We start from the raw sequence: 24,988 nt of genomic DNA, 5'->3' as shown, positions 1-24,988 counted from the left end.
TCTGAAGGTCGAGTTGATAGAGGCCACAATGCATTCCAGGGCTGAGCAGGGCTGAAATGCCAATCACAGTGGCCACGCAGTTTCTTCTCTCACCACAGATGCCACTGCAGTAAAACTCGTCACAAGAGACACTGTTACAAGCAACACTTGGTTATAAGAGACGTCTGAACAGAAACTGTTTGGTCAGTTTTCCTATGTTTGCCATGTTAGCAAAATTGCATACAAGAGACATGTTTCCCAGGTCCCTTGAGTGTCTCCTGTAACAAAGCTTTACTGCACCTAAACTTAACCAAGCACTTCTGACGTTACCTGGCCCAAAGCAAAGTTTCCTTTCCTGCTGTGTTCTCACTTCGTCGCCTAAGCCAAGAAAGACTATCAGCTGAAAAAGAGGGAGGGTGGAGTGCGGTGTCTCTCCACTAAGTGTTCTCACGTGCACCAGGACGTGCTTGGCGCTGCCCCGGTAGGCTGCCCGGATGCCCTTGTCCGTCGGCTGCAGCGGGATGCGGTAGCCCCACAGGTCGGCCATCTTGAAGCGCTTGGCATGCCAAATGTGCGTCTCCAGCCAGACGTGGCGCCGCTGCCGCCGGGCATACTCCGCGAGCAGGTTGTGCGGCCGACGCCGGTGCTTGCGGCTGGGACGCTTGCTCTTGGGCGGGTCGGGCTGCAAGGGATGCCCGCCAAGCTCTGTTAGCGACACCAGATTACGGACATCCCGAGAGAAAAAAACTTTACCATCACTTCCTACAGAACGTTGAGAGAAGCGCGAAAGCTTGCACACATAAAAACGACATGAAAATTTTTGCAATACTCGGGAACAAGTTAAGAGCAGCAATAGCTTGTGTATGGTATCACTCCGCCTAAGCGACGGACACAGATGTCAACGGGAGCGCTCTTTTTGAAAGGAGATTACTATGCATGCATGATATTCTCTGCCTTTTCTCACGTAGCTTGTTTGGCATCACTGCAGTAGTTTATAAGCATATTAAGTCAACAAAATCACGAAAACGGCTCGTGCCATGTTCAAAATATTCCCACCAACGCCGTATTTGCGCCGCGTGGAGTAACATCCGGCTGCAGTGATGCACAGCCGTTGCCATTCTTAAGTTGTACCCGAGTATAAAACTGCGTCCAACCTTTGCTAAAAGTGCGTACAACCAATCGTCAAACCCTCAAAGACCCAAATCGCAAACAAAGAACGAACCCAAGCGACGATTTTTCGCCCACTAAATAAATGCATCTACAAACGATGTAAATGCATACCGATACGTGGTTTATGAGATAAAGGTATACTATTGTACTCTTTCTTCATGATCGATGGGCGCAATCTTATCTAAAACTGTTCCTTCTTTTTCGATTTTCAAGTAACCGTTTTGACACGGTGGAAGCCCGGTTTTACGCATGCATAGTGTGCCCGGAGATCATAACAGCTAGAGCTTTCCAGTCGACCAACCGGTGTATAAGGAAATGCATTAGTTTTTTGACAGGGCACCATTGGTCCTACTATATATACCCCGGCTACACTAGGGTCAGAATGTCATTTGAAGCAAATGTCATTCGACTCAAATGGGTTGCTTCGAATGGCATTCAGAATTCGCCGTGCTACACAACAATTTCGATGGCTTTTGAACGCTTTCACAATCGCTTGCCGCGCTGTAGTGGCGCTGTTGTCGCCCTGTTCCGTTTTCGTACAATAATACAACAATCAAATTTAGGAGCAGTCTAAGCCAGTAAAATGATACGAAATTAGAAGAGACACCAGTTTTGACTATAATGTGGTGGCTGGTTTTTTTTTTTTTTTTTTTTTGCAACTGACCCACTGGTTTTGAGAGTATGAAAATTAAATATGTTGATTTCATATTTTAAGTAAATGAACAGTGAACAAATTTTCACAACAAAAATATTTTGTTTGTTTTACGTACGCAAGTATTATATTTTTTATTGCCGATCGAAGACGCTGCGTGCAAGTGTGCTAGAAATGGCATTTGAAATCCCAAATGTCTCTCTCTCCGTGCTCATTTGGCTCGAATGTCATTTGAGCTGAATGGCATTTCAAAACCTAGTGTAGCAGCACAACTTGGCATTTGAGTCAAATGACATTTGGTTCAAATGACACTCGGACGCTAGTGTAGCAGGGGTATAAGCAAGCATTCACTTCAAAAACAAGATGGACAGGCTGCGGAGCAAGCATGAGAACACAGACATAACCTTGCTTTCTTGTGCGCGCCGCAACAGGAAAATAAATTAGGCACACTGTTGCCAAGCCTGAATCTGCTTGAGGGAAGACAATATTAGAACTTGAACAACAACTGGTGCATGCTGTACAGAATTCAAAACTGTCAGCGCATGGACACCTGGCCTTTGATCCATGCTACCGGCAAAACTTTGCCAACCAAACTACGGAAGCTTTCGCATGCCTAGTTGCCGCAGCGCTGGACCCTGCTCTGACTGATCATGCCGGCCGAATGCTACCATCGGCATTACCAGCGAGATTAGGGAACAGCGCTGCAACAATCAGGGATGTAAAAGCCATTGTTCCTTTCGCTTTCTTTTTCTTGGTAGGCAGCTCCCTGAAGTCCTGGTCTGGTTTCTGGGTGTTAAAATGAAAGAATCTGACACGTGAATAAAACTGCGGGTGATTATACTAAAAATGATGCATCAAGTGTCATGCCACACGAGTTTTCACCACTTTGCATGCCTGACATGCGTGCTAAAACTTAGCTGCACTGATAATAAATGCCCCTGCCAGACAACCGCGCCAAAGGCAAGATAAAGACTTCACTGATTATCGGCCGAAGATTTCTAGAACAGGCACTGGCCATTGCTATGCTGAGGGACTGTTTACGTCAAACTCTGCCAACCGAACTATGGAAGCTTTCGCATGCCTAGCCGCCGCAGCGCTGGCCCCTACTTTAACTGGTCATGCCAGCCGAAAACAGCACATTTGGGCGTTGTTGTTAACAGTCTCAACATCTGTACCTCGTTTAATCCCCAAAGTTACAGCAGATTTGTGGTCCAACAAGTATTGCATGTCAAGGTGCTAAAATTGCTATTCTTATTTACCTTTTCATTAAATAGATCTTTTAGAACACAGCAGTTAAGAGATGCCCCTTACACAGATATGGTGACAGCAACCTTCCCCCAGACTTTCCACGAGTGTAATGCAAGCACTAAAGCATTTTCTCTACGGTCTGACAGCGGAGTGCATCATGTAATCCACTTATATCACAGTTTAATATGTTACTGACTTACAATGCTTCACCCGCGCCCCCCCCCCCCTTTTTTTTTATCTATTACCGCAACAAAGACAACAAACAAGCTGAGACACATAACCGTTGCGTTGCGGCGCTTATGCGTCTTCACATGCCTCGTGTGCTATCTTTTCCCGGAGGCGTTTGGGCAGGCGTCGCTTGTCGTGGCTGACGGCCCGCCTCCTCATGTGCCTCGGCACCTGCTGCGAGATGAGCTTCGGATACTTGCGTTCCACCTCCTTCACCAACGACGCGATCTCTTCCGCCCGGCTGCCCAGAAAACGCATCAGCTCGACCTCTGAAACACGGGGGCGGTTGCATGGTCAGTTCCCCTTCGAAGCCACGCAAGCGCAGTTAGGTTCGGTTGCATTTTTTAACAGAAGCGTCAAGCGAGGTATCCTCGTACCACGTGGAAACTTCATTTCGTCCAGGTCCGCATCGTCGTCTTCAAGACGTGGCTGCTTGGATGGCTTCTCGCTGGACACGTCGTCTCCACCAGCGCGCTGGAAAATGCGCCATGAAGTCAAAACAGTAGCAGAGATTTGCACGAATTGATTGTGTTACGTAAACACGGTGCAAACTTATACCAGTTGAAAATGAAGTTGGGACAAGTGACGAAGAACAGAGAGCGTTTTAAACGTGGCAACGTGGTTACCTTGCTGGACTTCCCAGGTGTGTCTTCGGTCGTACCCTCACTGATACCATTCGTCTGGTGTGCGGTGTTGCCTTGGCCGCTCTGCGGCGTATTCGACACATTCTTGTAATACTCAGCAGGGTCTTCCATGCTCGCCGGCATTCTAAAGGCGTTCTTTGAACTTGACACGGGTCCTCAGTTTAGCAAGCACCAGTGTCGAGCCGGTTGAGCAAGCTATCCGTTAGAAGCTGCAGAAAAGCGTCCAAGTGGCTCCGACTGCTCTCGCGTTTTACTAGAAGCTCTTGCGCTATCAGCCTATCAGAGAGCATTTTGACCTCGAATAAACTTGAGTTAAGACCACAGAACAGGATAAGACGAGACGCACGTGTTTGCATAGCACAACGTCGCCGCCATTTTTCCAGAGCGATTCGGGCAAGTTCCGGTTCCGCGTGCAAAACCTGTGTTTCGGTTTCGAAATTGAAAGAAAGTACCCGATGGCAGTGCGTTTTACATAACGCGGCATGGCTCATATTTGTGGTTTATAAAAGCATTTTCGAGAAGTTTCTCTCTTTTTTTTTTTGGGGGGGGGGGGGGGGGAGGAAGTGTCGCAGCTGACATTTCTTAGTAAAATTAGGGGCGCTAAAAACTTTATTTACAGGTAGAACAGGTAGCACGTAGCTCTAACGATCGAGTCCGTCAAATTTTGTGTCACATCGATTTATGGATTCCCACAAATAATTTGTGCATTCAAGATGCTTTATCTAATGCCTCAAGATTATTTGTGCATCCAAGATTAGCAGTCGAGTACATAGTTTCCCTAGCTGCCCTTCACTGCAGCGCAACTTTACTTGATGTTTTATAAAAGCATGCAAATTTCCATGGGGAGTGAATCGGATGCACGATCGTGTTGATCTAAGAATTGTTGCCAAACCCCCCAAAAGACCACGAGAAGGAGGAGGAACAAACAAATTAACCGAATGAGCTGTCGGGGACCGTGGCGGAGTTCAGAGTCCCGTCCTGGTCCCCATGGTCAGCTATTGCCCAACTGGGCATGGGGGATTCGAGCTGGCCAGCAGCCCTCCCATTCACCAGGCGTTGAGGCATTTCTCTATGGTGGAGGTGCGGATGAGAGCAAGGGAAAGGGCGAGGGAGTATTCCTGAATCATACAGTAAAGGGTGCAGAATTTGCAGGTGACAGGGTAGGAGGTGGGGTGGACAACGTGGAGCAGGGTACGCCTCTCTTTTTTTGTTAGTTTGCCATGGGCTGGTGGTGTACGTTGGTGGTAAAGAATGTCCATTTATGTTCGGAGAAATAGATAGTCGTCTTCGGTACTCGCGGGCAACGGCACGAGCCACCATTCCCCTCCGGAGACGCGTGCCCCAGAAACCAGATGAAGATGGTGTCTGGAGCACTGGAATGCGCAGGGGTGGGGGATATGTCAGGAGGAGAAGTAAACATTTATTTGAGGGAGAAGGTATTGAGGCGGGGATGTGGTCAGCCTCATATGACCAGGAGGCCGCGAGCCTGCGCCGAATCCAGGGCTCGTTGCAACAAACTTCTTAAACTTCCGCCTTCCGCGCCGAGTTCGTTTTAGATGCGAAGCATCTCTTGCTCGGGGGGATGTCCCGCGTCCGTGCCCCGTCCCCGTCTGCAGCACCTCTGATGATGATTGCGACAGGATGCCCCTAGGCGGGATTGGCCAACCAAAGAATCCATCACGAGATAGCTTCGCGTTCAACCACTGTCGTCATCTTCCCGTAGGAGAACCGCTGAAGAAGAAGAAGGAGAAGACAAAGTTGCGAAGAGAAGGGCGTGTACGTTGCTCTCAGCCGGCGCACCAACGTCAACAACCTTTACCTCACTAACACTGACTGAGACTACCGATTCTACCACAGAGACGACAACATCGACAAGAACATGATGGACGAGTTTCGGCGCCTTGAGAACCACCGCCTACTCACCGTAACACAACTGTACTTGCGTGCCTCTGCCACCGGTGTGGACCCGGACGCGGAATTCCCTCTGGCGCTACTAAACACCATATCACTCAACATAACGGCAACACAATGGAACCACACGGAACCCCCATGATGCTTCGCATCCTCATCAGGGTTCCCCACGGGAAGATGGTGTAATTTTTTCATTTTGTTGTTTCTTACTGCTGAAGCATTAAATGGCTGAAATGCCACCACCCCGAATTCGTACTAGCGCAACGGCTTCTAAAATGGCCGACAGCACAAAGAAAAGAAAATTAGGAATATTTGGGGATGCAAATCAAACCCAGGGCCTCCGGAAGACTAGCACATATCCCCAAAATCACTACGGCTCAATGGTTCCAGCAGACTAAAGGTGGACCAATGGCTAAAGACGTATCACAACGGCAGCCACCGCAGCCCGATGTACGCGTGATATTTGGCACAGCGCAATGTTTAACGTGAACACACAATACGGTTAAATATGGGCATGTACTTGCAAGATGCAGAAACAAGTTATTATTCATCCATGAACATTCCTAGGTGGTCGGGAAACCAATCACCAGTATTTTTTCTGCGAACTGTTCTCTTTGCCACTTACGTTTTTTGGTCAGGCATGGTGACCTCCTGCTGCCATATATTCATCTTTACCTTGCCTGACACTACCCAGCAATGTGATCCAAACGGAGCACCATTCCTGCTATGACCTCTCAGTATGCATTGTATGCTTAGACATTTCTAAGCTCGACTGCCTTGCAAGAGAGTTCTGTGGATGAAAATAATTCCCTTGACATAATCAGCCTTCAACCCCTTGACCATCACCAGTAAGGGAGTAGACAATCAAACACTGACTACCTCTCACCGTAATTTCCTGGACTACGTGGCCAAATCCTGCTCGAAGAACCGACATTGAATACGGTGGAAATCACCGCTGGTCGTGATGCAAATTTGGAGTGTTTCGTGACAAGCAAAGCACTATCATCGCAGTAACGCTGCTGTCCTTTTGTGCCAAATGACGTACTCAGGAGCTCTGAACTCGGGTTGGCACTGTTGTGGCATGCTTTCACAACACACTACATTTTAACTATCCCTTTTTTGTTGGTGGAAGTCTGTCATCATGTATTTAATTCCCCCCCCCCACATGATATAAGCAACCACAACTATGATCTCCAATTGTCACATTTTTCCATCTGCGTATCTTGGCCCGGACACCCTTCGAACATGATTGAGAACTGCTATGGCTTCACCTGACCGAGCATCAAATGACAACACTGAAATAGCCCTTATTACCGATTCACAATTGAAAACATCGCTAAATATCTAGCATTGACCCAAACATGTGTCCAGGCATTTTGTGAGCAAACAATATCGGAAACAGCTAAGAAGTATAGCGAGGACACCACTGTTGACATTACAGAAATGTCTGTGTTGTGTTCTCAAGGGTCGGGAGCAATTATTGATTGAATGGACGTCCTATCCTTTAAAAACTTCTAAATCGCTCTGTGGAAGATGCTAGCTCAAATGGCCATGTAACTAGTCGCCCACTGTTAAACGCACGCCTGCTGCCCATTCTGTGTGGAAACGCACTCCATCGAAGACTGCAAGCGTACTAATAAAGACGTCCCCAAGAGCCGAGCAGCAGGGCATCACTATGACCAGGGGTGGAGTGAACCATGCTGTTCACCATGGTTTTGCACATCGCAAGATTATGTGCACAGCCAGCCTACGACACTGCACCCAGATGGTTCTGCCTATACTGAATCACGGTGCACTATGCCCCCATGCCAGTGTTGCACTTGCCTATTCCAGTGCATTTGTTGTGTGCATTCCCGCATAGTAAGGCCTCATTCACACAGCCGTCACCTTCTCCGTCTAGTCAAAAAACGGCGACAGAGACATAACGGAGTAGTGTTTGTACTGGAGCTCTCCGTCAAGAGTACAAGGTCACTTGCATCATGATCAGTTTAGCTTAGAATTGAGCGTGCTTAATCTGAAAAGTAAATAAAATGTCATGATATATACGATACAAGGAGACTGTAATTGTCGTACAGTTGAACCTCGTTATAACGAACACTGATATAGTGAATTATCGGCTATAGGAAACTAAATACAGACTAGTTGGCCACGCTTCATTTCAACACCTATTCTTATATAACAAAACTGAAACCATGAGCGCCGTGCAATATCGGATATAATGAAGAAATATTTCACCAGGAGCCCGAGAAGCTTAGAAAAAACCACCCTAGTCCTAAACTGAATAAGTATAAAGGCCCTTTTGTATGCGGACACTGTGGAAAACTCCATCCTGCTCAGTGCTGCGAGTATCCACCAGAAGATTCTTCATCAAATAAGCAGGACGCAGTCCTGTTTTGTCAAGTGAACTCTAGCCTGTTGTAATTTCACGTACTCTCACAATGCAACAAGGAGAAAGGTAAGGGTAACCGTGCGTATAGTGGGCTTTAAGCCTCAAAAAATGCATTTTTGCATCAAGTGTTTTGGCGCAAGCCAGATTGTCAATTTGTTATAGCCAACTTTCACCTCTATTGTTATAACGAACATTGATTTAAGTTTTCTGATTGGCCGGTTTAACACGGGGAGTGGTCTCGTCGCGTTGCCGAAATGTAAACGCAGAGCTTGGCTTCCCGTCGCTGTCACAGTCTTCAGCGAGAAATTGCAGAGAAACCATTGCCTATGATGCAGACCATGACGGGACAGTGTGAAAAAACAATGGCTGTGTGAATGATGCCTAACAGTGAACGCAGGTTCAGTGCCAGACAACACACCTGATGCACCACCTTGACAGACCACCACAACATACTACTGGCAGTGAAGTTATTGTGCTTCCTTGATTTGACAATCCGACGCCGAGGACAGTCCTTGTTTGGACACATGGACCTTCACCACTGTCTGATACTCAAGTATCGGACACACAGGCATCACCATGAAGATGCAAAAATACAAGCTCTAGTGTCCTTAAATTTTGTAACTTGCATAAATAAAACACCATGGCTGCTAGCAATACAACCAGTGTTCCCTGTTAATGGGTGTACACCAGGCGCTGTGTAGTACAATTCGCGTCGTGCCTTAAATCGATGAATCCAGCCCCCGGATGCTTGGAAGTCTTTAGTGTGCAAAAAGAGAGCGGATACGTCGACTTTCTCGTGTAAAACTGACCCCAACGTTGACTCCTGCTGCTCCAACTTCCTCAGAGCATGTAAGCAGGACGTCTTCTCGTGCGAATATTATAAGTTTTGCAAGATGGCGCAGTGTATTGCTGGACTATCATCATCATTGGGGTGGCCACGCCTGGCAGCGGTTTCGCCACAAAACCGGCACTGCCGCGGCCCCAGTGGCTCCGCAACGTACAGATTGTGCCTTTTTTGGGAAGCAGTTAAGCTAGTATAGCAAAGAGTAAAGGTAAGATTTCTAGAGATGTCGCTTAAGATCCACTTTGGCGATCGCATTGCCCGGTTTTCAGCAAAAATGTGATCGCATTAAACACACAAAGATGCATCACTTCGAAGGGACGTTTGCCAGGAATAAAACGAAAAACGTATTATGCCAAATCGTATCAACAAGATGTAACTGTAGTTTTGTTAACTGAGCCCTTAGGTGTCGCCAGAGATAACGGTGCACAGCGTGCAAGTAAAAATCAGTGCAAGCCATCTGTACACAAGCGTATGTCGCACCCATTTATTCACAGGTCCTAAGCCCTTCAGAAGGGGGGCTCCCGGAACTCAAATGTCACTTCCTTGCCAGTCAGTTTCTTGTACACGGCTGCAAAGGTGTCCGTCTGAAACACACACGGAGAAAAGAAAAGAAAACACCGAAAATTATACACCACGTACAGCCACATGGGTGCCAACCCCTCGAGCCACATGCGTGGTGGTCATCAGTAAAAAATTAGAGTGTCTTGGAAAAACAATCACAGTGATCATTTTCCGAGTTGTTTATCATCATGAAAGACCACGCACTACACAGGCTAGAAACATTACATTCTACTGCACGCATACACAACAACGTTGATTGGCATCAGAGGCCATCTGCACAGTAGTAGACCCAGATCTATGACAAATCTTCTATCCTATCCGCATTCTTCTCCCGTTTTCTTGTTTTTTGACATCAGGATATACGCCGAAATTTGGAAATCAATCTTGATCAACACTCCAGTGAGTTGTAAACATTGCCTCACCAGATTACAGCAACACCACAGGCTGATAATTTCTTTCTATGATTGATTAACGCGCCGACGCAACACAGGCAATGAGGCGCGCCATAGCGGAGGGCTCTGGGTTAATTTTGACCACCTGGGGATCTTTAACGTGCACCGAAATCTCGTACACACGAGCGTCTGCTTTTTGCCTCCATCAGAAAAGCGGCTGCCGCGACCGGGAATTGAACCCGCGTCCTCGTGCTAAGCACTGGTGACTTGTTTTAACTTGGACCGTAGTTCTGTAGCTCTCTCCGCTTGCTTGACAGCTCATGACTGGTGGTTTGCTAGAAAAGTAATGCTGGAATTTCTCTACCGCGTTACCCATTTACTTCCTCACGACACCCACTTTCAATTTTACTAGATCGCCATCTGCTCATTGGCTCTCATTTTCATCGCAAACATGGGTTATTTCGCGGCACCATATGGGAGGGCAGCGCTCAGGCAAAGTTGGTCATCAATATCAACGAGCTCCGCCCTACCAAAGGAAAGCTGTCAAAAAGCAGATTGGGAAAAGGAACGCCCACTTCGCGAAGTGCAGTTGCTGGTGGTCTCGTTTCTAGCCTACAGCACTAATATCTGATTCTGACCCTAGCTGTTGCACAGATATGCCAGCGCATTCACCCCGTTCACGCATCTTTTTACTGCGCGTGTATGCAATGTGAAGCTGAAACAAAGCCAACTGCCTGGGCCGAGTCATCATATCTTGTAATGTTTTGCTAGCTGAGGTTTGTGGCTTGCCTTGTTATCTTTTAATTTAGTATTTATGCCAATGCCAGTTGTGTCCAAAAGGTGAAAATAATGCTGTATATATAAAAAACACCGGGTTTAAAAAAAAATATTCTAGGAATGTAATACCCTGTAGTGTTCTTTTGGTTACAATTTAAAAGTATTCAGAACTTCCTACGATGTTTCGCCACTTCCCTAGGTAAATCTCAGTAGCACAACTTTTACTGATGGTATGATTATGAAACTTGATTTCACCATTTGGAATACTTTCCAAGGTGCTTAACAAATTTCATTACACTACGCCAAAAAATAAAGTTTTCTCCGATGCCCACCTCCCCCCTTAAATTTAGAAGGCTCACACAGCGTAAGACTTATTGACAACTACGGCACTTGGCGCAGAGGCCACAAACAGTGCACGTTTTTCTCGTGTGCCCCACCTCAGAAACTGTAGCTGTAGAGTCTTGTTAAGTAGCCCGAATTGACTACATGGCCTACACAACGCAGTCACAAAGAAAGGCCAACCAATTCATTTCAGCATTCCCTCAAGTTCAGTGGGGAGTGATCGAAGATTTCTGCTGAAAACTGCATACTGCTTGTACCACCAAAAGCAAGTGCCCAGCCAAAAGCAGCCGTCAAAACGCGCGGTGCAGTAACCAGGAAATTCCGCCTCCTCTCAGCACTGCTAAATGACAAAGGGGCCACATGCAACAAAGTCAGAATCCAAAAGAAGCCGCTCAGTTTCACTTTGTCTGGCCTATTAAGAAAATTCCCGCAGCGAAGAGACATTGGAATCCCCGGCATAAAATATCGTCCACAACAGGAATGGAAGCTCATAAGATTGACGACAATTACTCGTGAATGCGCACTGACTACCTAATTTCGAGCAACGATGCTGGTCATGAATGCACAATGTATAGACCATGGTATTGACTCCGGGTCACCAAAAATGGGTGGCACTGGCTTGCAGCTAGCAAGCCGACTTCCTGGGCCTCTGGTGCAGAGCAGCCAGGTATCCCAATGCCAATAAATGCGCACCCCGAACGCCGCTCAACATCGCACCCTGGGCTAACCCGACAGCTCACAAGCGTCTGCACTGCCACGCAGCCTTCAGAAAAAAATTAGAGTGCATAACGTGTTATCGATCACAGATGTCACCAATCACTTTGTTCATCACTAGGCTGCAAGTGGCAACAACTGACGCTTGCCTACAACGGCAATGAGACAGACTGCCAGTCGTTGCCTTCCCACCTCGAACATCCCCTCGGAAGCCCTCACCTCACCCCCTATGAAAAATTCTGCACTAGCTTCATGCCAGACCAACCTGACCACCCAAACTGCACATGACGCCATAGGCCGCCTACTACATGGTACGCCAAAGGCCGACAATTTTCGACACGTTTGAACCGCGCACACAAAAACACAGCAGCCACCCAAGTTCCGCAGATTTTCTCTGCGTTCACAACAGCGACTGTTTAGAACTGTCTTAGTTCATTTCCTACAAATCCAGACCAACTCGCCTAGCTTGCCCCCTACAACAGCAGTCAAAACACGTAGACAACACCATCAGGCAGTGAATGTTGCCAGACGCCCTGAAAAGCAACACAAACGTTGCAAAGACTGCCCCTGCCCCTACAAAACACTTTTTAGAGCTGTCTTTCGTCAGAGTTAACCCACTGCGAATCTGGACCAACTAGACTAGCTGTCTGTCCACCACATCTGCCCTGTTTACGGCACGCACACCATCAAAACACGCAAACAACTTTGTACAGACAGGCACAGCACAAAATGCCAGACAGGAAAGTTTTTGCCAGACCCCAGAAGGGAGAGCTACCTTGTGCTCGATGTTGGTCTGCTGGCTGCGCTCGAGGTGCACCTTGACGAGGCGGGAGCCGTCGAGGCGAATGCGCACCCGCTTGCCCACGATCTCAGCGGGGAAGACGAGGTCCTCGAGCAGGGCGTCGTGGACGGCCGTGAGGGTGCGCGAGCGGGGCCGCTTCTGGCGCTGGCGCGTCTTGCGCGTCGGCTTGGGCAGGATGTTGCGCCGCGCCAGGAACACCACGTACTGGCCGCTGTACTTCTTCTCCAGCTCCCGCACCAGCCGCGACTGGATGCGCTGGTACGCCTTCAGCTGCGGCACCGGCACGTAGATCAGGATGGCCTGCGTAATGGGGAGAGAAAGACGTCAACACCGTTCGGTTATGCTATTACCAGTCCACCAACGTTCCGAGCTTTTCCCAGCCAATTCACACACGTCCAGTAACGAGAAAAGTGCGTTAAAAAGCCGTACTTTTTTTAACGCCATCCTCCCCGCCAATTTCTGCCATGAAGACACACTGACAAGAAGTTCCCAGGGCCACACTTAGTGAATTGCTGCCTTGTTCAACCTGTGTGGGAACACTAAATTCCTGAAAACAAAGAACGTAATATTTTTTTAACGTTTAAAAATCATTGAAACACACTGTAAGCCAGTGTGACATTGTGGTAATTGGCATAACAGCCACAGATGTTCCCATCTACCACAGCAATGCAGATAAAATTGCACAATGCAACCTCAAAAACATGAGGCTTCAAGCTGCCAGATATTTGATGCAAGCACGGTGCTTTGAAGCATGCAAACTAAAAACCGGGACGCTATTCAGTTGTGCGACATGAACTTCATTTCCCCGCATTCTATGCGCGAGGCATTGCTGGATTTATTCCGCGTGCATTTGCATAGCTTTACACATACAGGTCTGTGCATATCCCCCTACCTTTTCTCCTGCCATATACAAACAGTGAGCAAGGGGTTGTATCAACATGCACAAACGATCCGGGTTCGCAATCACATTTAAATCACTGCACCCCCGAGAAAACTTTCTGGACAAGCGTCTGCGTTGCATTGCAGCCTTCAGAAAAAAATTAGAGTGCATAACGTGTTTGCGATCAGAGATTTCACCAATCACGTCGTTCATCACTAGACTGCATGCGGCAACAACTGACGCTTGACTTGCTACCATTAGTGTTGGCAAACGTCCGACTTGTCGCTCTGGGTCCCGCGAGAAGATTGTTCGTTCTGAGTCACACTCACCTTCTTGCCGTTCACTTCGACGAGCTTGGCCTCGACGATGTGCAGTTCTCGGAGCTGGGCTTTGAGGTCACTGTTCATTTCCAGTTCGAGGAGGGTCTGCATTCAAAGCGCCCCCGACGTAAGTACAGGAATCGGCGCCGACGGCCACCGATCGTAAGCAAATATGCGCTCCTTACCTGGGAGATACCCGCCTCGAACTGGTCCACCTTTTCGCCCTGAGGCTTTATAATCTTCGCGTTTTGGGAATACATCTGCAAACAAAGCAAAGCAGCTGTAAGCGAGCACCGTGTCAGCGTGCCGAACGCCGCGGCAAAGTACTGACTGTCATCAAGCTGTTAGCCAGCAAACCATTACCACTAGCCTTAAGATTATATTTTCGAAATTAAACACAAGCATAACACGGGTTTTTGAGCTAGAGTTTAATGCAATCAACAACTTTGATCGCGCCGGCAGAAGGGACATAGTCGTGAGCTAATGCACGCACCTTGCGGGTCAATCAACTTACATCTAAATATACAGAGCTGGTTAAGACGGTTTGTGCAGTAAATAGGATAGGCAAAGACTTCAGCTACACAAACGACTGCAAATGTTGGTAGAAAAACGAGCAATTATATTAACATTACAGATTTAAGGACGTGGTTATTGTGACATGGTACGGTACCTTGGGCGCTTGCGCCGGAAAAGGAAGTAGCTACGTTTTAGCCTCAACACCAGATTATTAAAAAACTGCCAGTAGGTAGCGCAACCTAAATGTCGTTTACGGTTCTTGCCGCACGGCGGCACTAGTGAACATTACGGCATCAACCTTTGGCGCTGCATTGACATTGCTCTAGCAATACCTAAGAACAAAGCAAATCCAAGCAAAAACAAAAGTGACGTCACAAAGGGGTGCGTCGATCACGTGCGCAAGATGACGTCACCGTTGCCGTAAATTCGTGGCGTCGTATGAGTAAACACGCCTTGGCAAACGCGAAGTCCTCGTTGTTTACGGATGCTTTCTGTAATGTTCGGCTCCAGTTTGGCCGATGTGGAAACAACGAAGGAGCAAATAAATCAAAGCCTGAGACCAAAACTGCTGCGCCATGCCGCCAGCACCCAGTTTACTGGATGCGACGCTGCATCACTTTTTATTCTCACAGCTGCGCTTGCAACATTACGACGAACTCATGCGCGTTAATACCGTTTTATTAAAGCACACGGTAAAATATTCTATTTCAGTAGTTACACGTACGATTTTGATCAAACCTGCACAACTTTGCGCGACTAATCGCGAACGAAAGTCGCGCAACAGCTGCGCTCGTTCGAGAGCTTCCAACAAAGAACGCATTCACACGCAACCTGTAATGCCGTTAGTACAGCACAACGATTAAAAATATCGAGTTCCATATCCACCAGCAATCACGGGGCAAAACCACGGCGGTTTTTTTCCTGCGTTGTCGGCTGGGTCGCCCAAAGCGCGCCCCCCAGCAACAGCGGGAAGAGAGACCAAGGGCCGCTGTTTATTCCGAGGAGCCACCCCTCCGCTCGGTCAGCCGAGGAGCACGCAGTTCGGCACCCGCCGTGCACGTGCCCACATACACCCCAGGCACGCCGCGATCACGTGTACGGCGGCGCGCCATTGGACGCGCCCGCCGAGCCCACGCCGTCCCATTGGCCGGCAGAAGGCGCGGCCCCCCAAGCTCGACCTTAGAAAAGAGCTCCCCAACGCGCCGGCCGCTTTTTCTCACAACGGAACCCCCAGCGTGCGAGAATCCGCTCTGTTTTTCTCCCGAAGTTGTGCGTTGTGGCCGAGATCGGTGTTGCGAACTCTTCTGTGTGACCGGGCTGAAGATTTCCATGACACGTTTCGTGCAAACGCCTCCTCCGCACGAAGACTCTGTAAGTAGACTGCAACCCACGGCGACTGCCAGCCGTCCGTCATTTTTTTGGGCTGTTTTCTGTCGTCTGCGCACACCCGAACTTGCGCGCTTTTTCCTTCGGTGGCCTAAGCGGTGCGGGAATTTTTTTTTTCCTCTCTGGAAAGCAAAAGATCGCGTGCTGACTGGTGCAAATAAAAAGCCGCCCCTACGGTGGGCGCCAATTTCGTGCAACACTGGCTCCCGGCGTGTCTTCCATCCCCTGGCGTATATATCTATCCGTTTTTGTCCCGTGTCCGTTTTGTTCCCAGTCTATTCGGACGGCCAAAAAGGTAAGAAACGGCGCCGAACACCAGCCACCGACCGAGCCAGTCAGCTGATGATCAGACTCCCGGAAATGCCACTGCAGGAACCACGCTTCCGCGTTGCACCAAGCCAGTAGAGAACCCGCCGCTGTGCGCAGATATTTTTTTGGCCAAAGTGTGTCTGTTTGTGTGTGGGCTTGAGCGCGGGGCGTTGCAGAACGCCCGCGACTGCAATCTGGGGCAAATACGGCCCTTGTCGGGGTCGTTGTAGCGATAAGAGCCAACTCTGGTTGTTTGCTTTTCAGAGCCACCATCCTTGGAGCAGACGACATATCGCGAGATAGTGGGACGGATGCGCGGGGCTCGTGTCGCTGATACGAACAAGGGGATGAGTGCATGTCGCTGTCGAATGACGTTTTAATTAACGTTCCCTGCAACTGATATGGTCGATAAGGAAGGCTGCTGTCGTAGAAATTTACGGCCCAGTAAATGCCAACGCTTCGAAGTTTGCAGAGATTAGTTTATAACGTTTAGATTCCTCCTCAAATTTTCAGTTGCGCAATTTGTTTCTTGCCGCTAGTATGACGCATTCGGCAGCAACACAAAAGTTGCCCAGGAAGTGCAGGATTGAACTAAAGGGTGGTTGTTTTCAGTACTATAAAATTTATAAACTAGACATTCGAGATTTAATTGTAAGTCGATGAAAGGTTCAGTGTTGAACCAGGCAGACAATACGGGTGTGTTTAGAAGTCATACCGCCCGCAAAAAAAATATTTCCAGCACATTTTCTGTGTAACGAATGTTGGGTCTTAAAGCATTTGCCCGACAATTTTACAATGCTGAACATCTAACTATGAACAGTATCGAGTTAAATGCTGCAATACCATAGGGCGGCTATGAAGTCGCCAGACACAATAGCTTAGGTTAAGGACGTGTGTTTGATAAGGTGTTTTGGCAAGAAATGAACTCATTGGTTGTTCTTTCATGATCTTTTGATTTACATTGGGTGTAGCTGACAAATTCTTGGTGCGTCAAAGGTGTTTCTGCATTTTATGCTCAAGTTTTAAGCTAATATTTAGCATTACCAAAAGAAAAGAAATTGATGTCTTGTGAAGTTTTCAGACTTCTAATGTATGACCATGCATATACCTAAGGTGAAGATTGCTGGCCAGAATGAAGAACACAGATGACTCTAAGAAAGTTTGTCTCTCTTGAGCACCGATTTCACACACCAGTAAATCTTGTGAGAAGAAAGTGTTGTTGAATAAAGGTGTAATCTACTTAAAAGTGCACTTTACAATGTGTGAAAGTTCGATTTCAGCAGCTCTCGGTGCAGTGCCTACAAATAAAGGTGTAATCTGCAATACGTCTGTACTTTACACTGTGTAAAGGCGGAGAGATTGAGAGTCTACAACTTTCTTAATGGGTCCGCACTTGTATGGTTGCCAGTGCCTCTTTTTAAATCTGCAATCTCGCATTTTGAACGCATACGATTGACTTCCTTTGTCTGCATTTATGTGCAAACACGTTGTAAAAAAAAAAAAAAAAGAGATCAAAAGAGGCCAGTGAGCCCCGGAGTGCCATTTTGCGCGAGCGTTTCCAGGTGCAAAACATGGCGCTCAGACAGTGAGCGACCATGGGGTGTCTTTCAGATGGACAGCAACTGCAGCAACGGCAGCGACGACGCACGGCTGGCGCGTGCCGACTATTTCGCAGTGGAGACACTGCTTGCCATGAGCCACCGTGGCGGCGTCAACAAGGAAGCGTCGGGGATGCCTCCGCCGCCACTGCCAGGCAGCGACCTCACGCCGCCAAACTCTGAAGACGAGCAAGAAGAAGCCACGCCCATCGCTCAACGCCAGCAACCACCCGTGCCTGGCTCGTCCGAGCTGGCCAGGGTACGACCAAAACACACCCCGTACTCCTCTCCCCACCCACAGCCCCTTCCCTGAGAGAGCGTTGCCACAACCACCCTTGAACTTAGTCTAGAACAGACCTCTGATGAGATAAGATGTTGCGGTTCTTGTCGAATTTGGTGTAACAGTTTCTCGAGGTTCCAAATATGGTGGAGTTGCAGGCAGTGGACAAAATAGGCGGTGCCAGGAACTATTTAAGACCTAACCTAGAACATAATAATTGCTGCAATTATGTAGCTACCGTAAAGTTCCGAAAGAACGCCCACTCGGAGTACAGAAATATCGAGCGAAGAATACAGGATGGGTGATCTTTTGGGTCGGGTGCGAAGGACTAGAAAAGTGGCCGCATCGCCAACCAAAACTGTGGAGATACCGTATTTTCGCGCGTATACCCCGCACCAAAAATACGAAAATTTCTGTAGCAAGGTAGGGGTGCGGATAATACGTGGCGTTTTTCCTTTAGTGCAGCTTCACGGCTATGCGTGTTGTGCCGTGAAGCTCTTACGCAGTAACACTGACTGAACCTTCCATGGCAGCAATTGCGAAAAACATAAATGGACAAGGAAGAAAAAACAAGGACGAGCGCAGTCTAGCTGCTGAATTTTACGCTTTATCTGTCTACATAGTATGTGACGTGTTTCTTGAGCAGTAGCTTTCGTTCAGCCTTTCCTGTATCAAAAGCGCTTTGATTTTTTTTTCTTTTCCGATGAACTGAAAGTGGGGGTGCAGATTATATGCAAGGGCGGGTTATACGCGCGAAAATACGGTATTAAAAAAGACGAGATGGCGAGCATTTTGGCTCAAGTTCAGGAAGGACAAATAAGTGACTGCATCAACACTTGAATACATGAGTCACGTTTATTTTGTTCACTCATCGGCGCTAAAGCCATTGATTTTAGGGGGTGGGTGCTCTTTGGGGTCTTTTAGTAAATTGAACATTTCACACATAAAGGTGGGGTGGGCGATTGCTCGGAACATTGCAGAAGTTTTATCTTGAATAATAGGCTCAGCTTAAAGAATCATTGCTGATACTCTGAGCACTTACTGATCCAACCACACAAATATTTGTACAAGGTAGGGTATTGGGATAGTAGGCGCCATTCAGATTGGAAGTGGGTGGCGATGTTTCGCACCTCAATTTGGGTTCCGCTTCTAAACGTGCGCAATTGGTAGTTTTGGGAATAACAAAATGAGAACAGTGGTTTGGAGAATTTCTATGCTAGCATTATAAAAAAGTTGCGAAAACAATTTTTCCTCGTAGCTTACCTTGCATAGCAAACTTGCATGACTGGCAGTTGCTTAGGTGCCACACATTTAATAAGTGATGAACTCTAGCAAACGAAACACTCTTGTCAATCGTGGATCAGTTCCCACCACCCCGCTTAACAACTCTGAGCATGCCCCAAACTAAATTCCCCAACTAAAATGCATCGACACGTTTTTGTGTGTGTGTGTGGGATTTACAACCAATTATGGCGTTTCACGGTTGAACCGGTGCTTCTAGCGACAAGATTGCTCTGAAACAAACTTTTATGCAAGAGGGGTTCCATCGCACCGCGAGTTATTGTGCACCATCATAAATGGGCTGTCAAATAACATGGACCTCGGTCTATTTCGGAGCAGCTAAGCAAACAATTGAAGAGGCTGAGTTCGAATTGCCCAAGTGATAAGCACACAATAGGTGTGATATCCTTGCGTACTGACAAGCTCCCAAGCTCCTACTTTGTTGCGAGTCGTGGCAGCAAGGAAGACTAGAGTTGCTGGCGTCTTGCTTTGCAGACTCAAAGTCCATGTCTTATCTAGCTGCATGTATGCATAAAAGAAAGCTGTTGACAGCTGTGGCGGTCTTGAGCGCTCGCAAGATTCAAGACTTATGTTCATCCTAATGTCCCTTTTTTTTTAGATATTTCCTTTTTTTTTTTTGCTTTAACCAATTCGTACCAGCAGGCCTCAACTCCGAGATGTAATAGTAAGCAACACAAACACAATAATCCTATAATTTAGATAGTATATTAAAATATTCTGGCTAATGCTCTCACTTGGATCCTGTAAATATGGTAACACTTCCGTGCATGGAAAAAAAAAGAAAAAAAAAACTTATCAGGTCCAGTATGCAGTGCTTCTTTCAATTTTCTCCAAACGTTACGTGAATGTGCCAATTATAAAAATACTTTAATTTGTACAAAGTTGAAATTGTGGGTTTCATGTCTTTAACAAACCTAGGCCATGTATTAAGTTAAGCTGTCTGGGGATCTTTAGAAAGAGTGATTACCTTACCCTCTTTTTTTTTACCCCCCCCCCCCCCCCCCCCCGCTAAGTTTAGAGGGAAATTTCTGAAACAGACCTGAATGATAAGTACCTTAACTTCAGAATTTGTAGTTCACAAATAAACGGGAGGGGCCCCTTTTTGCAGAGCACAGACTATGACATGTGGAAGCGCTGTCACGTGGGAGCAATCAAATCCACATACTCATCGTACAGTCCAGTGTTCGTTTTGCTTTCTCTTTGCAATCCATGTCTTCGTTGAGGCTCCAGAGTGCTTTAGAACACATCATACCATTCATCAGCCCAGGAATCTCTCGGCTTGTGAAACGGAAGATAACCATAGTCACCTACAAGCAGTTGTGATCGCACAGTTTTCAGATGTCTCGGCAATGCGCCGAGTCCCATTATCTCCACGTCCTAAAGAAACTCACATGATCACATTACCAGCAGAGCCTAAGCTTTTTTAGGGGCTGGGGCTGTTGGCGTCTCTGGTCGTCATAATCGTCGTCTCACTTAGTCATTGGGAAACTTGTTTATGCCTTGTGCTAAAACGCAACCAGCACTGAAAAAACACTGGGACACTCGTTTATATCTCCCGCTGGAGCGCTTCGTAACGCATACTAAAAAAATACTGGGACGCTTACAGCAAAGCTGTAAACCTATACCCCCCAACGATTTCACATCTGTGGGCAAAAACGCCAAGGCACCAAGAATACACTTATACACTGCATGTTCACGTTGGTGGATTTTACGTTATTGGATTTTTAAGGGTAGAGCACTTAAGGGCTGTGCCTTGTCGTCGTAGCTCATTCGGTGGACCCAATAGAGCCGGCATTCCGTTGTAGCCGCTGTCGTTGCGGCATAACCAAGAGGCTTCAAAAGCCAAGCGGTTGATATAGTCATAAGCGTTCAAAACTCGCGAACCGCAGGCGCTTGTCATACATCTCCCCGTTGTTTAGCGCAAAGAAACCTGTAGGTACTTTTGAGGCAAAATATACGTAATGAACTGGCAGCCGCCACATTCATTTAGTTGGGGACGCTCGTTGGTTGGCTTTTACGATAGTAAGCAAAAAAAAAGTGGCAGTGCAATGCCAGCACATGCAGGAGGAAAATCAAGCTCAAAAAGAACAGAACTCCCGCTGGCGCAGTTTCAGGCAGGGGGCGCGTGAGCACTGCGAAGGCGGGTAATGTGAATTGCATTGGGTGGTAGCAGTGAGCTGATAACGGCGCTGCAGCCCATTACGGCAAATCACTGCTCTGCACTTCCGACAGCTTTTACATTGAGTGGAACGGCTTTAATTTTTTTTTAAGCTCCATTTGCCAAGGCTTTCCCATTTTGGCAGGTATAACACCAAACACGGGCGCTGTGCTGTGCAAAATTGAAAAGTCTGTTGTTAGCACTTAAGTAAAAACTTCAACGCAGTCCCGATCAAAGAATTTTTTGGTTGTCGTATGGGAATCGCTGCAAATAAACTCTGCATTGATCTACCCCGACTAGCTACACCCAGGTGGGAAGTTGCACTCAAATGTGTCTGGTTAGAATGTGGTTGAGGTTGTAATGTTAAAAATCGGCTATTGGCGGCATCTACGCAGGAGAAATTTGGCGAGGCCCAGTAAGTGCCCATTTGAAACAAAAATAAGTCCAGAAAAACATTTACAAATAAATATCCATTACACAAGAAATACATCGTCCATTACGTTGCTTTACCCTACAAAAAGAAAATATGTTAAAGAACATGGCTAAAATAAGGGCACAACACATCGAAAAAGCTTGTTTACGGCAACCATGTTTCCATTAAACCTGTCTGCCGGTGATACCAAGTAAGGAAAAGAGAATGAATAATATAATCAACACAAATAGTGAAACGTTGACATTGGATACCTGTATTTTTGCCACTTAGGGGCTAAGCTTTAATCGTAGGAGAGCAGCTTAGTCAACAAAATTATCGCTGGTCGGTTCGAGTGCAGAGATTCGGCCAACTATGTTTGATTGAGTGCATTAGTCATCATGCAAAATTAAAGGTTACTGCGCAAAAACAACTATAACGGCAAGCATCACTCACCGAAGCGGCTCCACATCTGCTCGTGCGGCAGAATACAAATAAACAAGTTTCACAGCTGTTGAAGTGCAACTTCACAGCTGTCAACAATAGAAGCCCTTGGATGAATAAAAAAAAAGCATTGATGCTGGCTCTCCAACTCAATCTTGCCAAAAGGAAAACGCAGTATTCCAGAATTCCAGCTTTAGGCCACCGAATAGCAGAAGCACATTTAGTGCACGGTTTTTAAAAGGGGAAGGGGGAGGGGAGTCAATTAAAAATCGAATGAGATCCTCTGAGATTCTCATTTGCTTTTACCTGCACTGTCAAATAGACATCCTTGCAAAATGTTAGTCCTAAAGTGCTATAGACTTTCATCAAAATGAGACTGAGGGGACAGACAGAAGTTGTTTATCAGAAATCTGTTGAAACGAGAATTATTTGCATTACGCAAAAAAGGAAAATCAGCTATGGTGTTTGCGCTTCTAAATCAAATTTGCAAAGCAGTTATTAAGTGCTTCGTAAGCCCGGATTCATTAAGGGACTATAGTTGCGTATGTTTTGTAAAAGCTCATCCTTCATTTTCTCACCCAAGAGCTCAATTGCTGCTCACAGCATCTTCAGGCATTAAAAAAAATACAAAAAATTGTTTCTACAAACAGCAAATCTTGAGACAAAATTATTAGCATTTTCGAACATTCAAAATTTCTACGGCCACCACCACAATTGCAAAGCTAGAATGATAGCTCGACCAATCTCTTTTGCGCACAAAAATTTGGGCAATCGAATTTTTAAATTTCGTCACACGTACAGAAACTGGCGAAACATGCCGAGCGAAGGTTTCAAAAAATGAAAATACCTTCAGAACTGCCGTCTCCCTTTTAAAGCATCGATAGCACAGGCTCATTGCAGTGACCAGGCCTGCCTAGGCAAGTCAATATCAGCCTTTGGCTAGCCACTCTTGGCTGCCCCTTGCAACACAGTGCAATCTACGTGTAGATAAACCTTATCTCTAGCTTGCAGAGATAAGAGCAAACAACACGTTCTGCTGCTACCACTGCTGCAACCTTGGGCCGAGTCAAAAGTGCACATCAACGTCGGCAGCCTTCCAAGTGAAAGATCGCTCTCCTTTAGAGTATTGTCGATTTCCTCGCTTCTGAACTTCAGTAGGTTAAAAAGATCGCACCCGTTGGGTGGCACGTTCTAAATATCGCAAACCTGCAGCAAGAAAAAAAATTTTGCAGACTGTTTGGAACACAATTGTCCAGCAAGCAAACAGCTATGTGGAACCGTGCCAGTCAAAACTAGCACAATAGCCTGCATGGATCTGTCGAAGCCTACACTAAACGTTTTAGGAAAGAAATTTTATGGGCCAACTCTAATCAAATCACACTTAGTCTAATCTCCAACTGTTTTTGCACTCACAAACATATCTAAAACGAACTACATCTTCATATTATGGAAGAGCCTATGCTCTAACTGTTTTTGCACTAGGGGAAAAAAAAACCTCAAGGGAATTACATCTTTGTATTCAGGTAGAGCATCACAACATTGTTCTACCTCTCCTGTAACCAATGCATTTATTTTCACTCAACAACAGTTGGGCAGCCGGAGTGCCTAAGCCTCCCGTTCTCTCCTTTTTTCTTTCCAACAGCTCCTGCTCTCGGACAACCCCAGCCCCCCAACCAGCCAGCGGACTTGCACCCCCGTATCGGTGATCGTCCGCGCACCCCCCCGGTGCTCTCCCCCCGTCATCGCCCCTCCACAACCCGTGCGTCCCGAGCCCACGCGACCAGTCGTCGCCATCGCTCCCAAGCCACCCACGCTCCTTCCCGTCATGCACACCGAAGACGCGCTCGTACAAACGGCACTCGTTCCCGTCGGAGCCGTGCAACTCCTCGTCGCACGCCCCGTCCAGGCCACTTTACTCGTCAACGCTGCTCCAGCGCCCATTCCGGAAGAACGCCGCCGCTCCTACGTGTGCACTTACGCGGGCTGCGGCAAGACGTACTTCAAGAGCTCCCACCTCAAGGCTCACGTCAGGACTCACACAGGGGAGCGCCCTTTCGGGTGTCAGTGGGCGGGGTGTGGGCGCCGCTTTTCGCGCTCCGACGAGCTCTCGCGACACCGCCGGACTCACACGGGCGAGAAGCGGTTTTGCTGCCAGCTGTGCAACCGGCGCTTCATGCGCAGTGACCACCTAGCCAAGCACGTCAAGAGGCACGGCAGCAGCAGGCGCGTGGCGCTGTGGCCGCCGGCGCGCTCCGTCTGAGCCGCCGCCGCTTCCACATCATCCTCTTCTTCCAGGGACCCGTTGCAAAAACTGTGTCCGCTTTTTCGTGGCGAGACTGTGTGTGTGTGTGCGAGGTGAACTCTCCCATACAAGCTCATGACAGCACGTGCACTGCGAGACTCTCTTTTTTGCACCGATGAAGGTGCAAGGTGCATCCTCGCTTTATAGGAATCCCCCTAACCCGGAGTTGAAGTCGACGTATCGTGCCAAATGGTGCCGGCACCACACAGGCACCTGCACTTTCCCCCTCGCTTTTGCGGAGACTGCCGCGAGACAAGACAGGGGAGACGCACAGACGTATTTGTCCTCCTCCCCCGACCAAGAGAATGGCTGTGAATACCCGCTAGCTGTGGCCCCGGTGGCCAAGCCAGCTGCTGTATATATGTACAGAGGCATTTTGACAGCGGTTATTTATGAATAAATGCTGCCGAAGGGTTACGGCTCCCTTGGTG

At 47.5% G+C, this 24,988-nt stretch overlaps 3 protein-coding genes across 6 annotated transcripts in view; 1 reads left to right on the top strand and 2 right to left on the bottom strand.

Annotated features, from left to right (window-relative positions):
• Positions 1–4,301, bottom strand: part of Pop1 (POP1 ribonuclease P/MRP subunit) — a 33,600-nt gene extending 29,299 nt beyond the window's left edge. The window contains exons 1-4 of one of the 2 annotated variants that reach the window (XM_077691177.1): positions 3,904–4,301; positions 3,655–3,751; positions 3,365–3,546; positions 431–661 (exon numbers count right to left, since the gene is read on the bottom strand). In XM_077691177.1, the coding sequence (XP_077547303.1) occupies positions 431–661; positions 3,365–3,546; positions 3,655–3,751; positions 3,904–4,044 (651 nt within the window). In that variant the 5' untranslated portion in view covers positions 4,045–4,301. The remainder of the gene's footprint in view (positions 1–430; positions 662–3,364; positions 3,547–3,654; positions 3,752–3,903) is intronic. The other variant, XM_077691179.1, reaches the window with a different exon arrangement.
• A 5,234-nt stretch (positions 4,302–9,535) lies between these two features.
• Rps7 (ribosomal protein S7) lies at positions 9,536–15,204 on the bottom strand. 3 transcript variants are annotated; one of them, XM_077691174.1, is made up of 5 exons: positions 15,094–15,204; positions 14,039–14,113; positions 13,863–13,958; positions 12,627–12,953; positions 9,536–9,649 (listed from the first exon to the last, which is right to left on the bottom strand). In XM_077691174.1, the coding sequence occupies exons 1-5, from the start codon at positions 15,187–15,189 to the stop codon at positions 9,572–9,574; spliced, it is 672 nt and encodes a 223-aa protein (XP_077547300.1). In that variant the 5' UTR covers positions 15,190–15,204; the 3' UTR covers positions 9,536–9,571. The 3 variants fall into 3 exon arrangements, with proteins under 3 accessions (XP_077547300.1, XP_077547302.1, XP_077547301.1); XM_077691176.1 differs by lacking the exon at positions 15,094–15,204 and adding an exon at positions 14,524–14,586; XM_077691175.1 differs by lacking the exon at positions 15,094–15,204 and adding an exon at positions 14,347–14,526.
• A 347-nt stretch (positions 15,205–15,551) lies between these two features.
• On the top strand, positions 15,552–24,974 carry LOC144159589 (uncharacterized). Its single transcript, XM_077691173.1, has 3 exons — positions 15,552–15,740; positions 17,676–17,921; positions 23,898–24,974. The coding sequence occupies exons 1-3, from the start codon at positions 15,699–15,701 to the stop codon at positions 24,513–24,515; spliced, it is 906 nt and encodes a 301-aa protein (XP_077547299.1). The 5' UTR covers positions 15,552–15,698; the 3' UTR covers positions 24,516–24,974.
• Positions 24,975–24,988: the final 14 nt, after the last annotated feature.

The sequence above is a fragment of the Haemaphysalis longicornis genome, unplaced genomic scaffold, assembly GCF_048455015.1.
Source record: "Haemaphysalis longicornis isolate Haplotype H1 unplaced genomic scaffold, Haemaphysalis longicornis Haplotype H1 scaffold_10, whole genome shotgun sequence".
Lineage (NCBI taxonomy): Eukaryota > Metazoa > Arthropoda > Arachnida > Ixodida > Ixodidae > Haemaphysalis > Haemaphysalis longicornis.
The sequence above is the reverse complement of the archived record's forward strand: the minus strand, read 5'-3'. Positions and strand labels throughout refer to the sequence as shown.

Coding starts and splice junctions, on each gene's coding strand:
- LOC144159589 (XM_077691173.1), top strand. CDS start 15,699: ATGACACGTTTCGTGCAAACGCCTCCTCCGCACGAAGACTCT. Junction 15,741..17,675: donor CTCCTCCGCACGAAGACTCT/GTAAGTAGACTG, acceptor GGTGTCTTTCAG/ATGGACAGCAACTGCAGCAA. Junction 17,922..23,897: donor GCTCGTCCGAGCTGGCCAGG/GTACGACCAAAA, acceptor TCTTTCCAACAG/CTCCTGCTCTCGGACAACCC.
- Rps7 (XM_077691174.1), bottom strand. CDS start 15,189: ATGCGTTCTTTGTTGGAAGCTCTCGAACGAGCGCAGCTGTTGCGCGAC. Junction 14,114..15,093: donor GTGCAGGTTTGATCAAAATC/GTACGTGTAACT, acceptor CTTTGTTTGCAG/ATGTATTCCCAAAACGCGAA. Junction 13,959..14,038: donor TCGAGGCGGGTATCTCCCAG/GTAAGGAGCGCA, acceptor CTTTGAATGCAG/ACCCTCCTCGAACTGGAAAT.